This window comes from Aquila chrysaetos, chromosome 4 (genome assembly GCF_900496995.4).
Source record: "Aquila chrysaetos chrysaetos chromosome 4, bAquChr1.4, whole genome shotgun sequence".
Lineage (NCBI taxonomy): Eukaryota > Metazoa > Chordata > Aves > Accipitriformes > Accipitridae > Aquila > Aquila chrysaetos.
The window spans coordinates 76,297,537-76,312,094 of record NC_044007.1 but is presented as its reverse complement, the minus strand read 5'-3'; the positions used below and the strand labels follow the sequence as shown (position 1 = coordinate 76,312,094).

At 45.7% G+C, this 14,558-nt stretch overlaps 1 protein-coding gene across 5 annotated transcripts in view; it reads right to left on the bottom strand.

Annotated features, from left to right (window-relative positions):
• The window catches only part of GRB10 (growth factor receptor bound protein 10), a 149,242-nt gene that overhangs the window by 23,374 nt on the left and 111,310 nt on the right, over positions 1–14,558 (bottom strand). For 4 of the 5 annotated variants that reach the window (XR_005932191.1, XM_030011244.2, XM_030011243.2 and 1 more), the window contains one exon: positions 3,198–3,354. Coding sequence is in view for 4 of the 5 variants with exons in the window: in XM_030011244.2 (XP_029867104.1) it covers positions 3,198–3,354 (157 nt within the window). In the remaining variant the exon portion in view is untranslated. Of the gene's footprint in view, positions 1–3,197; positions 3,355–4,640; positions 4,896–14,558 lie in introns of those variants that run through there. The other variant, XM_030011245.2, reaches the window with a different exon arrangement.

Genomic DNA, 14,558 nt, shown 5'->3' with positions numbered 1-14,558 from the left:
ATGCAGCAATTCTTTCTTCTAACCCCATATATATCTCAGAGCTCTACTACTTTTCTTTCCTGTTTCAACTATATTAAGTAAGATGTACAGTCAATTCTGCAGCTGGAAAAATGAGGTTTGTAGGTAGGGATTCTTTCACTGTCCAGACACATCCTATCATGACAGTCTGTTTTCATTATTATTATTATTTCTGTTAATGTCCAATACAGATATCTCAGTCCCCATCCTAAATTGGTGATAGTTAAGCATGGAGTAGCACATAGGGAGAATACCACATTTTATGAGCAGGTTAGGTGTATTTCTAGATGCAAATAAAATAATGGGACCAAGCCAAGTTTCACAGACTGCTTAAATCTTGACCACAAAGTGTTTTAGATACTAGTGGCACAATGCGGCAGGAACCACTTCCACACATCAAATCTAAGCAAGTCTGATGGTAAATTGTCACACCATTGCCTCCAGCGAGAACATAAGTACTTTGTGTGGTCCAATAGCTGTTTGAAGTTACTTGCAAGCACACTTGTTATTTGGAATACACTTGACTACGTGTGCAAAGTAAGCAGTCAGGTGTAGGTTCCTTAAGAACTGGAACCTAGAAGATGACCACAATGATAAATATGCAGCTGGCTTCAAAAATTTGCTCTGGTCCTCAGTCTGCCCAATAGTAAAAAGATGAACTGGTTCTGCAAGCTCAGCTCTTTTGGAAAGTTGTATCAGCCAAGACCAGGGGAAAAAAAAAAAAAAAAAAGACAGTGAACTTAATGAAGGAACTCACCTCTTTTGGTGGGCTTCAAGGTTACCACCTACAGCATTAAGTCAGCAAGCATGTCTTGAGTAAGAAATAATGTCTTACGGAAACACAGAATTCTCACTGCTCTTAAACTGTATTTCTTTCCCTACACTGCTAAGTATCTGTTCACCACTGTTTCATATTTATACTAGCAATCTTTATTTCTAGAGGGAAAAATATGGAACATCAGACACCTGACGATAGCTTCACCTAAGGTGTAGACAGATTACTACCTTGATCTGACAGTCTCTGAAATACAGGGAAGCATTTAAGCTACTGAGAAGCTAGAAACAGGCAGCCGTGTAACAAAAAATTCAAACTGCAACCAAAACTGGGTGGACACATGAAAGCTGGTATTTAAAGTTTATTGAATATGTCACAGTGCATACTTTGGCCGCCAAATGCAAGAAATTGGACGTTGCTGTCGTCTCCCGTTAAATGAACTCTTCTGTTCCCTTTTCTGTCCGCATCCTTTCAAATACGTGAAATCTGTACCACTACAGCTTTTTTGACGCTTCGGATGCTTTTTTCTTTGTCTGTTCGCTTTACGCCCTCAAAGGCTGCACTACTTCTCGCACAGCTCGACTGCGTGGCCTACGGAGGACAGCCCCGGAGCAGCCCCTGCGCAAAAAAGCCTGGTGGCTGCTGAAGCCCCAACCTACACACCCCGCTCCTCCGGGACAGCCGGGGCCCCGCTTTGTGCTCCAGTGTAAAACAGAGGTCCAAGGCAGGCAGGTCCCCATGTATATAAATGCAGCTCGATAAGTATCTTGCTCTTTTCCCATCATTGTTAATTACCAAGTTATTTGTGTGTAAACAGAAGCTTTTGATTTCCTAATCAGCCTCCTGCCCGATTCATTCAGAGATGTCACACACCAGAGTTTGACAGCACAATTAGTCACCATGGAAGCTATTGTGATGTCACAAACACTGAATTGTGGCATCATTGAATGAATCTGGCAGGAGAAGGATGTTGGTTACAAAGGAGAAGGCTTCTGTTTACACAATACCTTGGTAATCAGCAATGATGGGAAAGAGAATATAGAAAAAGAGAGCCTGGTAGTTTAATGAGCATTGATAAAACTGAAAATTTGTAAAGGTTGTTAGAAGCGCGCATGTGGCGTATTAAGCTATGGAGATAAAGATTCTGTAATTTATACCTTAATTCCTCACCTCGTCCTACGTCCTCAGAACTGAAAGTATATCACAGGCATATACAAATGAGTGTTTCATGTTAATTTTTTCACATATTTCTGCATTGGGAGAGACAACCAATAAAACCATTAAATAATCAGGATATCCTATGATTTTTTTTTTTTTTTTTTGCATGCTACTCTGTAGAGCAGTGAATTTATCTGCATTTAACAGTATCGATTTAGGGCAGTACATCTCCAGCAAACTGTTTCCTTTTTTTTTTTATTTGTAAGGGTTCTGAATTACATTTTTAGACATAAAAAAACCCCTCTGTTAGCTGCGTTAGGAGAGCGTTCACAATTCCAGTGCTGGTGATCACAGCTTCTAATTTGTCTTCCTCTATTTTCTAGAAAAAAATTCCCCGTGAAGTATATCGACTAATACTCCCAACGCTACACTTTCTAAAGCGTTATTGTATGCTACGCAGAATTATAGATAGCGTATCTGAGCAATAGGCAGTTGCAAGCTGCACAGCAGATCCCTGCAACTAATCAGTGCCACAAAATAACAGGAGGAGCAAGACTGAATAACATGAGATCCTTTCAGGTACTGTAATTAAACCAATTCACGGTGTTATTTAATTCCCCACAGTTCTTCCTCTTGCTGCCTTCTTGAAACTGTAACCATGACACCTTAATTTCAATAAGGTGGAAGAGCTGCTGCCTGGAGAGCAGATGCCACTGCTGGTCCAGAAATTGCCCATGGATTTGCGGGTGGTGCCACCATTTTTTCCCTGCCTGAAGTCAAGTTTAGCCAGCCGCCCCCCCCCCCCCCCCCCAGCATGCCTAGCTTTCATAAGCATTACTGTAGGTATGCAAAGCTGAGTCTGTTCGCCCAGGTCTCCCAGCTGGTGATGAGCTGAGCTGTTTCACAGGACCGGTACTCTAAGGATCAAGCTTAATTTGCCTAAGCTGTTTATTTGCAATAGCTTCAGACACAGCAAGGTAGCAACAGAATGCCAGCGTGGAGATTAGACAATTATTTTTCTTTTTTATAACAGAAAACCAGAGGATGGGAAATGAGAGGAGGACTTAAAATGGCTTAAACGCTTAACACATCAAATTGCAATACACAAAGAGCACGTATGTGACTTCAGCTAATTGTACAAATAAAAACAGTGGAAAGAAAACGTTCCGGCTGGAAGCACATTAATACGAATTACACATATTTTATGTTCCCAGGTAACCATGCCACCCCTTTGACCGTTCCCTACCTAATCCTAGGTGAGGGTGATGCTCCACTAGAGTCCAGCTGTTATCATCCACACAATGACTTTTGTAAACGAGCAGCTGACAGAGGTCCCTGGCTGTCATGTCTGCTAGAATCTCGACCACTTTGCTTGTTCCATCTTCACTAAAGACTTTTACATCCTGCAACATAAAGGGTACACTTACAGATCAACAGCTCTGAACATCGGCAAACCACACAGCTACCGTAGAAAAGCATCCTCTCGGCGTGATGGTTCCAAGCACCTTGGCAGCCAGGACAAATGACATGGATGATTCACTTTATAACACTTTCTCTTGAGGCCCCCTTGCCCTATTTCCCGCCCCCCCCCCCCCCCTCCCCAACACCTCCCTGCACTAAGCAAAGATTCAGCAGGGTTAATATGACCACACACACAGAGAAAGTGAGAGAGCAGGCTCTGTATGAAACCGCATCAGGTAAGCGAATGTGAAACAGTATCGAGAGAGCGCTTCGGCAACAGCGGGCAAGAGAAACGACACCCGGTCAAACACACAATTTCCTTGGCGGTCCCGTCGGAGGCCTCCGAACATTTACAGAGGAGCAGGCCAAGACCCTGAAGACTGAAAATGGCTCTCTTGCTCCCCACTAACTTTTGATTGCTTCGCTCGGGGAAGTCCCGCTTGCAGTTCGCTGGCGGATCGATTAGCTAGCACCGTCCGGACATTTCTCTCCCTGTCCCGACTTCTCTTTTGATTCCGGCTCGAGGGTAGTTTGCAACCGAATGTGCCTATGCTGCCCACCCTAAGTATTAATGGAGGTGAGAGAACAAGTCAGGAACCTTCTCCCCACCTCCAGCACTATACAGATGCTTTCCTCTCTGCATTGTTCTGCTCAGGCGAGAGACGCTTGCCACAACGTTATTCCTGCTGGCTAACGCGCGGGTCCGAGATTTCCATCAACTCCCCGTTGCAAACGCCCCGCGTCGCATCCTAGCGAGAGGAGGCGAATCGAACAACAACAACAACAACAACAACAACAAAAAACCGGAGGGAAATCGGGCAGGGAAAAACCTTACCTCGGCGGCACGTAAGAGGCAGCAGTCGGAAGAACAAGATGGCATTGTACACGGGGATCGCCTCTCGGGAGCGGGTTGGGGCTCTGCCTCCGCCGAGCCTCGGCGGCAGCCGGCCGGCGGCTGGGCGCCCGGGGTGCCGGCGGTCGGCGGTGCCGTACCTGTCACGTAGCCCCGGCTACGGGGACTGCTTCTGGGGAGGGAAACAACTCTGCCGGAGCTCCACTCAAAGGGTTACACGCAATCTTTGCGGTAGTGAATCAAACCACACCGTGTAGACCAATCCTAGCCCTCCCTCCGACTGATGTAATCGTTTCCCACACACTATCAGACTTCCAAATTACCCCCCCCCCCCCCCCCCCAAAAAAAAAAAAAAAAAAAGACAGAAGAAATTACAAAGGAAATTTGTCGTTGCGGCCACCCGCGGGCGCCGGAGACCCCTCCGGCAGCCGCGGAGTTCCACGGCGGGGGGAGCCGAACCGCCGCCGGCCGAGACACGCGTCTTCCCCGGGCGCCGGCGCCGAGCCCGCCCGGCCCGGCAGCGGCTGATGTCATCCGCCTGCAACTTCGGCACTTGAACTTCTCCTCCCGCCGGGACGGGACGGGACGGGACGGGACGGGGCGGGAGAGGGGCTGCCCCGGGCGAGGGGCTGCGGGCCGGGGGCGGCGGGGAGCGCCGAGCCACCGGCGCCCGGCTTCCCCCCCCCCCGGCCCGGCCCGGCCCCGGCCCGGCTCCGTCCAAATTGAAGCCCAGCGAGGGAGGAGTTAAAGCCTCCTCTAGCCCAAGTGAGTCAAAGCCGCGCGTTCAGGAAACGGCTTCGTCTGACAGCAGGGATGAGCCAGCTCTTCCCGAAGCCGGGAGGAGAGGAGGAGCGGGGAATCCCGGCGGCTGCGGCTCTGGGGAGGGAAGGTGTGCACGCTGTACCATGTCACGGCCGCGCTCCCGCTCCTGCCGACGCTTAACCGAGCCTGTTTTCTGTAATGGGCACCCATTTCAGAGCAGAGCGGAGCAGAGTTTGCACGGAGCTCGCTCCCACCCCGACAGCCCCCCGGGGGACGCCCGGGGTCCCCAGCCCAAACCCCCACACCGGGCTGCGGCGGGGGAGCAGGGCTCTCGCCTTCCCTGCCTGGGCGTGCGAGCACGCCGGGAAGCCAGTATTCCACAGGACAGAAAGTTGCTATTGTATTTGCTTTCAGCGGGGAATGGGGAGGGACTAACACCCGCTTGAATCTCTCTTTTTTTTTTTTTTTTTTTTAACTGCTTTTCATCGCAATAGACTGGAAAGGAGCGTCACAACCGAAAAGATGGTGGTGAAAGAACTCCTTTCTACTTTGGGCTTGCTCTGTGTGCACCTAACTCCACTTTCCGTATCGAAACTGAACTATTTTGGATGGATTTCCTGCCTCAGGAACCAACCTGGTGACATCATTCATTCATTCATCAGTCACCAAGAGGCACAGCTCTGTGCTCTCTGCCTCAGACTTCGCATGGGAGCCTGTACCAGGCACACGCCAGACGAATCGCCGCTTTTGCAACATCTGGAGCACAAAACCCCCTCTTTTCCCTCCCTGCGGCTTTGCTGGGAAGGAGGCAGCGAAACAGGGCAGGTCGCACCTGATCCTTGCGGCCGCCAAGTCCCAGAAGAGAGGGAACGCTGTTCTGCCGAGGGTCCCTCTCAAGCCCTTGCAGGTGGAAAAGAGAGAGCCCCAAGACAACCGCCACACTCTTCCCTGCTCCCAAGCACGGAAAGACTTGAGGGAGCACGGCCGCTGGAAGAAGGCTGCAGCAGTCTTCGGCGCTCGTTCAGGCCCTGCTCCCTCAGTACGAAGTGAAGGGGTCACGGGGACGCGTCCCACCTCCCCCCTCCTTGCCCAGAGTTTGAGCCGGTACCCTGAAGTACCACAGCACCTCAGAGCAGGTACAGGATGCTCAATGGCTCTTGGCCGGTGTGCGGCTCCGTGGAACGCCACGTTCCCGCACCCCCGCTATTCCCACACCACCGTGACTACGGGAGCTACGTTACAAGCGTGGGTACGTTCGTTCGCAGGGCCGGTCAGCGGTGGGGGGGGTTAAGCATTCCTTTAAAGCCCAGGGACTGGAGTGCAGTGGGTGGACAGCGTGAACGCAGAAATGCTCGAGTTAACTTCACTGACTATTAATAGTGCTGCGATTGCTATCAAGGACAGTGCAAGGCCGCGTATCACCACTGACATCACGGATATAAAAGACTGCATCGGGGGGGATGTCATGGCCTGAGCTGAACCCTGCCCCAGCAGATGGGAGAGAGACCGAAGTGAGACGAAACCCCGTGCCTCTGCAGAGGCAAGAGTGCAACGGTCCCCAAGAGGCTTATGCGAAAGGTAACGGGGTTTTATGCCCCCACACAGGGCGGAGAATGACACGTAACCATGAATACGGAACCGGCTCGACGACAAAGCTTCAGCTCAAGCTTTCTGACGGTTGCCGTGACAAAAGAGGCAGATTGCAATATTCCTTTATCACAGAGGGGACTTCATTTAAAGTCAATTGGTCAAATCCAACCCTCTCACATTTCCTACCTCTCTTCCCGCCCCCTAGGAGAAAGCGTCTCCTACTTTAAGATGTTAAGGGCTCCCTATTCAAACTTCTTCCACCAGAAACACTGTTTCACTTGCAAAACTGATTTTGGGCTTATTATCTACAAAGGAAAATGAAGAACTCGTTCTGAACGAAATGCTCCAATAATGAAAACACCTAGCCTGAAGATGGGTTCAGAAAGTTAGTCTGACATTTTGCCCTGCATCCCCCCGAGAAATGCAGTGAAATGCAACAGCAGACTGCCTGCAACAGTGATTTACAAAAGGTCCTAATTACGTCAGCAGCACAAGGCACCTTCTATTCAAAATTAAGGTTAAGAATGCTAAGCCAACCAGAGCACTATATTGGCTGAACATTCAGTGCTTTACAGTGCAAAGGAGCAGATAACAGACTGCACCATTGTTCTGGGAAGAATTCTTCCCCCAAGCTTTTTTTTTTTTCTTTTTTTGAAAGACAGAAAGACTTAAAAATTAAAAATTTAAAAGAACATTAATATTCATCACTTCAGTGGTTTCATATAATGGGTTGTGTATCTTGAGTACCCTCATGGCTGTTTCATCTTCCAGCCTCAGTTCCTCAACCTCACTGCAGTATTTTGTGTGCATCACGTAATGCAAACATTATTAGGAATGAGCACAAAAAAAACCCAACCCAGTTGTGTCACGGTCACATTACTTCTTCTCCACTTTCTATTTGTGCTATTTTTTTTTCCTTTTTCTGCAAAAGAAAACCTACGACTGTATATAATTATCATAAAAATTCACGCTTTTAAATGACCTTACGCTGAAAATCTTCAGCATCAAACAGATCCAAATTTGCATTCTACAAACTGAAATGAATCACGGTGTAATCTGTATCAGTGCAAACCAACCTTTGTTATCCTGGATTATGATTCCAAACTAAGTATAAGGAGAGGGTACCCATTTTGAGAAGGCCCTCTGACTGAAATCTAATAGATAAAAGGTTTCAGTACACTAGTTCTTCAAGAGATTCACTTTATAAGGGACGAAGATCAGAGACATCACAGAAAGCCATTAAAATACACTGAAGAGTCATTACCAAGAGCTGCACAGACTGAAAATCAGTCCAGCAAGTTTTGACTTTCATCCCCCCATTTCACTCATCAAGATTGTTCAGACATGAGAACTGTACCATCAGTGAGGTAAACAGAAAGAAAATTGAATTGAAATGCATGTACCTTGTGCAAGCAGAAGGAGCGATTTATTGCAGAGGGCACCTATGTACCACGCAGGTAACTTGCTGTTTTCACTGGAACCCTGTTTTGATGAGAGCATTTTTCTGAAAGCTTTCTATACTCAAAGCTCATGGGCTCACAAGAGCAGAGTCAGAGTCCCTGGAGGAACAGGGACACTTTCAGCTAGGATCAGTCAACCCAAAGCTGCTGAAGACTCAAGCTCTGCATGCAGGTTACCCTGGAACTGCTATTTGCCTAGTTGAAAAGGTAACAAAAAAAGGAAGGCTTTGCTTCCTAAAGTTGCAAACCTTTGATAAAGAAAAGCCTCTAAGCACGCTCTGTGCACACCTGACAGGCAAGCAACTCAGTCAACCACATCTACACTCTGGAGCATCAGACAGTCCCCCCTTACTTGCCCGGCAGCACTATAAGACACAGGAATTTCAAGTGCTGCAATGAAATAAATATATAGGTCAAACCTATGGCTCTTTTTGCCTCCTCTGTTGCACAGCTCATGCAGGAAAAAAGCCCTTCAAACAGCAGCAGTAACAGCAATACATTGCAGATAGGATCACTTATATACAAGGCATCAGACAGTACTTTCTTATAAAAGAAAAACAACTCTCAGTTATTTGATCATTGCTTTTTTCCCTACATATAAACATAAAACCCTAGGAAATGCTGAGGTTAAGGTTCTCATAGCAACATTAACTCTCTCCTCTGGCATATACTATATTTAGGTACACATTTGAAAGCCTATGAACAACAAAGGAGAACAATTGTTATAAGATCAAGATCTTAGTCTTTGACTTTCATATTCAGAACAGCAATCTTTAAAAAAAAAAAAAAAAAAAAAAAAAAAAAAAAGGACTTAAGTTGGCCATGTTGGAAAACCCTGATTCTGTCCCTCTTTGCTGGGCTATTGAATTTTAAACCCATTTCCAAGAGTCAGAGGAATAACTTTAAGGGGAATCACAGTATCATCATATGTTCAGTGGTCATCAAACACCAATGCTGAAGTCATAAACCCTGTGAGGGTCGCACCAGCGAGACAGGTTTTGGGAATCACAGCGGCGTGGGCAGAGAAGGGCAGGGCAGGATTAGCGCTGGGTTCAAGTCAGCATCTATATTTGGAGGGTTAGCACTTCCGAACCAGTCATGTATGAACGCACAGGCCCACGTTCACCCCAGGTAATTTTAGAGAGTTAAATTCCTTCTTAAGCTAAGGGAGAGAGATGGGGTAACTTAAGATGTAAAGCGCATGACAAAGGTATTTGTGTGTCTCTGCTAGCTGCAGAGGGAATCTAGGCTCCTGACTGGACTTCAGCTGGATGCCGTAAGCTATATTGGCTGAATTCAGGCCGCGGTGACTAATCAAGCAAACATGTCTCTCTGCACTATTGGCATAATTACACACTGCAATTGTTGACATTTGAGCTTAAAAAAATAAGCAAAGCATGTGATGTTGCATATACACAAACCACACTTAAAGGAACATATACAGTGAGCACATTTGGGGTACTATTAAAGTTCAAAACCCAAATATTGTAAAGACAAGCCAAAGCTTTTCCTCCTCTCATTCAAAACTACCTGTGAAAATGGCTATTTTGTTACGGAGACACCAGATGAAGTCTACACTCATCAACTGTTTCTGTTTTCTCAAAACTTAAAGTACTAATGCCCTCTGTACAGGCTTAGGCTTGCAGAGCAACTGCATTGAAGCTTCTTCAAAAATCTCAGCTGTTTACTTAAAACGGTGTGAACTGTGCAATGTACTTTTAAGAAAAGACTGTACAGAGCACATTTTCAAGACATAACCACTGCCTGCATGAACAAAAGATTTATTCCAACGTGTGCTCACATACTTAGAAGCTGAAGGTTTGGAAACTGTAAGTTGCTACCCTGTAATTTCCATATTTTACAAATAAATAGCAGAATGCAGTTTTTAAGTGGCACATGCCTATATACAGACAACGCACTGTTTTTGTGACAGTATCCCCAAAAGCCGTTTCACTCTTTCCCACTTTGGTTTAATGCTCACATGTTCAGATAAATCATTTGACCCGTCTGACATTTTCACATCTTCCCACTCGATTCCTTGTTTGCCTCTCATTTTTAGGTAAAAGAAAGGAGAAAGACTAATTTTCAATCCTTTTAAGAGTAACAATAGGCCTTTATGAATTTTGCTGAAGCTTCTGGGTATTTGAAGGATGCTGGAATGGAGAAAGCTTGGGAAGCAGTTTGGATAGGCTTTGACACAGTACCAGTCCACACCAGTGGGAACATAGCCCAGCAACAGGCAGCTCACCCAGTCCCAAATCTGGGGGTCCAGACTCTTCCTGTGGTCACAGCACCGACAGCTTACATTTTCTTCCTCGCCTGCGTCCTCCCCCACCCCGCATTTCCCATTAGTTTTGATTATAAGTCTGTAAATGAGCTCCCTTCTCTCCACACAGCTCCTCCCAACAGCAATTGCTTTTCGTGCAAAAATCCTTTCTAGTTTCGAGATCCTTTATGTGTGGAAAAAAAGATAGTTACAGGCACTGTTACGCTCCTTTGATTATGTAATGAAAGACATTAAGTGGTGTTGCTGGCATTAACCTTTATCTTTCATATATTTTATTGTGCAATTTATGCCTAGATAGTTTGCAATCTTCCTCAGCTGTGCTTACAGAATGCATTATTTATTGTCTGAATTTGCTCCAAGAGAAAGGTTTAGTAGAAAAGTTCTTGCAAACACAATTTAAGTCACTAACAACCCTAGAAAGGGTAATACAAAGAAAAACCGTAATAATTTCTTGATTAAAATTCTTAAGTAACCAAGCTAGTTACTGAGTATTTTAAATTGTTTTGCCATTATAAATTACTCTGTAGAAAAGGAATTATTACCACATCTTCCTTGCTGCACAGGCTTTCAACCACAAGAACCACATTAATTTGAAGCTTGGCAGACAGTGCAACAAGGCTCCAGGGAGCAGCTTCCCATAGGATTTAGAAAAATGGTGCAGGTCCCGAAGAGTTGCGTGGCTCCTTCTTTCCCAGTAGGACACTGTGGCAACTGCAGCGGAGGCACTTGCCGTCTGAGTGCCCCGGCCACCCTATGAGCCAGAAAGCTATTTCAGCACAGGGTCCGGCAAGGTACAACTGGCTTCTCGCTCTGACCTACTGTTGCCCAACTACAACCTCTACATGGGTAGTCCACAAAATTCCCCTTCCCTCGCACACTCTTCTGAGGGGAAAGGAGCAGAGAGGTTACACAGCAAAAAAGAGGAACACCATTAAGGGTGGTATACGTAGTTAGACTTGGCTCCAGCCCTCCATTTGCATGCGCCGGTCCAGCCACGTATTATTAAGAAAGGGATCGGAGACCACTTTCGAAGGTGCCTTTGGAAACTGAGGATTAGTATTTGATGTGCATTTTTAATGCACGGGCAAACCTTTGGGGCAGTGACTGTCTCTTATCTGATACAATGGACCTCAGGATTTTGACTGTGGTTGATATAATAACAGAAATAAAATAAAACCACAACAGTCCAACAATCAGGGACGATGCCAAATAAGCTGTATTTGGAATGTCCAGACATGACAAACCAAACACATTATTTTAAGAACCGGTAGTTATGAAATTTGCCTTTAACAACTGCAATCCAATTTACTTAGTCTGGTAGCAAAGGAATTTAAGCAAGCATAAGATGCAGAGCTGGATAGAAATTACAAACATAGAATGCAGCACAGAGGAAGACAAAGATAGACCCTCTTCCCACTCCTGTTTCTTCCTCCCTCCTCCCCAAAAAAGTAATCACAAGGAGTGAAAAAGCCAAGGATTTAAGGACTTGTGAGTTTGTTCCCTGGTGCTTGCAAGTGCAGAGTTCCTAAGGCTTTCTCTGCAGCCCTGAAGGCTAAAATAAATTTAAAAAAAAAAATTAATGAAAACAAGTTCTTAGCTGAAGCCCCGGCTCCTAGATCTGACAAGCCTTGCCAGAATTGACAACAGAAGGATAAAAAGAGTTTTCACGACACGACACATAGAGAGGTGCACTGGATTGAAAAAAAACCCCAAAAAACCCCAAACAATTATCTGTCTTTACAAGAGTCCCTTTATTCCCCTTCGCATCCCAATGAACCAACACTGACATCCCAGACCAGGCAGTTACACCAAAGCTACCAGGAGAGAGGGGGAAGCTGGAAACCAAAACAAAAAATGAAACTTTTTAAGAAAAACTCCATGAACTTAATATGTGTAGCTTTATCAGAGGAATCAAGTATGGTATATCGCACGGAGACACAATACAGGGCTACAACCAACCAAAGTGTGAAGATGAGAGCAACTTAGGCAGTGAAAAAGGTAATGGAAGCTAACGGAAAAAAAGGCAAAACACAGAGAAAGCCTCCTAACGAAGACTGGCTATAACCTCCAGGCACTCAAGGAATTATGACCATTTAACGATGGGATTCTGAAGTATAAATACACTCTGAAACTCACAGCCTAACAGGCTCCAGGTGCTGAAAATCCCAAAAGCTCAAGCACACCTTGGAAATGTAAATTTCCCGCACTCCGATAGCATCGGTCGCAACCCACAATAGGTTTTCCCAATAGGGCTGAGTTCATACTGCTCTGACAATAAAAGAGGGGTGCTTTATAACGAGTGGGTGACAGGCTTAACTACAGCAGCATGGCAAAGCATCCCTAATGCCCGGCCGTCAGCTGCCTCCTCGCTGTACAGTATTCAGCAGTATTGCTGAACTTCCCGTCTCCCAAGCTACCGGCTCTGGAAGCTGGCGATTTCAAGCAGCAAGTATCGGCTAATTGTTGCTGCCTGCAACGTTCAGGATGTTTTATGGGTCAGTTTGTCACACGCACACAATAAATGCTTTTAACAGAGCTGCTTGCATTGGGAGAGTATTTCTGCACAACTGTGTAAGCATCAATTGTGTGGCCAGAATTAACCCCCTGCAGATCTTAGCCCAGGAAAAGTTATGTCAATGGGAGAAGAGGGCTCACGTTATCCTCTCCCCAAGGCATGTATAATTCCCATTTTCAGCAATTGCTTTAATAAGAAACTGCTCCATAAAACTGCTCTGCCGTTTAATTTTTGGTAAATTTAGATACCAGAAGAAAACAATAGCTTTCCCCAAATTCAGGAATGATACATCAAAAAGTTTCTGGGGCTGATGCAAAATCTGGGGTTATGTCACCATGACTAAGCCGGATATTCTCTCTTGAATGCAGCTAGCCCCATGCAAATCTCACTCCCTTCCAACCTGCTGAGAATTATTCATTTTCAGTGGAAAAAAAGTGAGAAAAATATTGGTGAAAACCCAAACACAACCCTACAAAAGATTTATTAGCATACAGTGTCTAATGACCCCACCCCAAAACACCTAGTGTAGAGATCCAAGTCACCAAGAAATTTTCAGATCTCTCACTGCTCTGCTTCACTGCTGCACCCATCCATCCATGCATGCTACGGCAGGACCTACGCATGAGTTTTTAACTCCATGGCAAACGCCTGTAACTTATCTATTTCCGAGTTCCCTCTCGAGGGCTTGCTCGAGATTATGTTGCACACCCCTTTCTCCTAGTAGGGGCACCACAAACAAAATAACAAACACAAAAACCCCCACAGAAACCAACCCTTTGCTTAGCTTACAGGGACAAATTCCCTGCTGCCATGGTTACCACTCCAACTTCTCTTGTGGAACTAGAAATAAAAAAAAAACCCAACCAAAACTTCCCTGAGAACAGACGGCTATATAATGTTAGCTCTCCCTCCCTCCCCTCACTCATCATTGTTACCCACTAAATCAGCTACATCTGGCATATTTAATTTGGACTAAATAAAATGTCACTAATTAAAAAGATGCCGAACAAGCAATACATTGACATTATAGAAACAGAGGGCTTAGTATCTGAACACAGCCTATTAGGAACTGAAAGGATTCAACTAGTTTTTACCAAAAGCTGAGAAACAAAGGCAAGTAAATGGTCCTCTATACAATCTTACTCACAACAATGTCCTCTAGAAGCTCTCCCCTATCGTCTAGGTGTACCAAGGTTTCCAAGCACTAATTCCTGGAGCAGAAGTGGCTCAAATGCAAAGTAGTTAGCTCATTATAGATGGTATTATTTGGCTGGAAGTCTGCAGCCTTCATTCCAACTTTTGAAAAGAAGGCTACTTTGCTAAAGCTACAATGAATAAGATGGTCAGAAGACATGCACACAAGTTGCTTTAAAGGACCCGTGGCCACGTTGCTGCCTCTGAACAGCAACAGCCTCTCCTCTCTCACGTTCTCCACACTGTTTTCAGCAGCCTAATTTGAAGTATCACACACCGCTCCGTCCTTCCTCTCTTCCAACTCCTCTCCTTAGCCCATCCCTGAAGACTAACACGTCAGCTCTCTGCATCTCCCATCCCAGGTCACACCGCGGAGACGTGAGCATTGCTTTCTATTGCTGACCAACACAGCTACCTGTCTGAAAGCAGCTCCTCTTACCTTGACATCAATACGCCCTCCTCCCACAGTGATTCACATCATACTT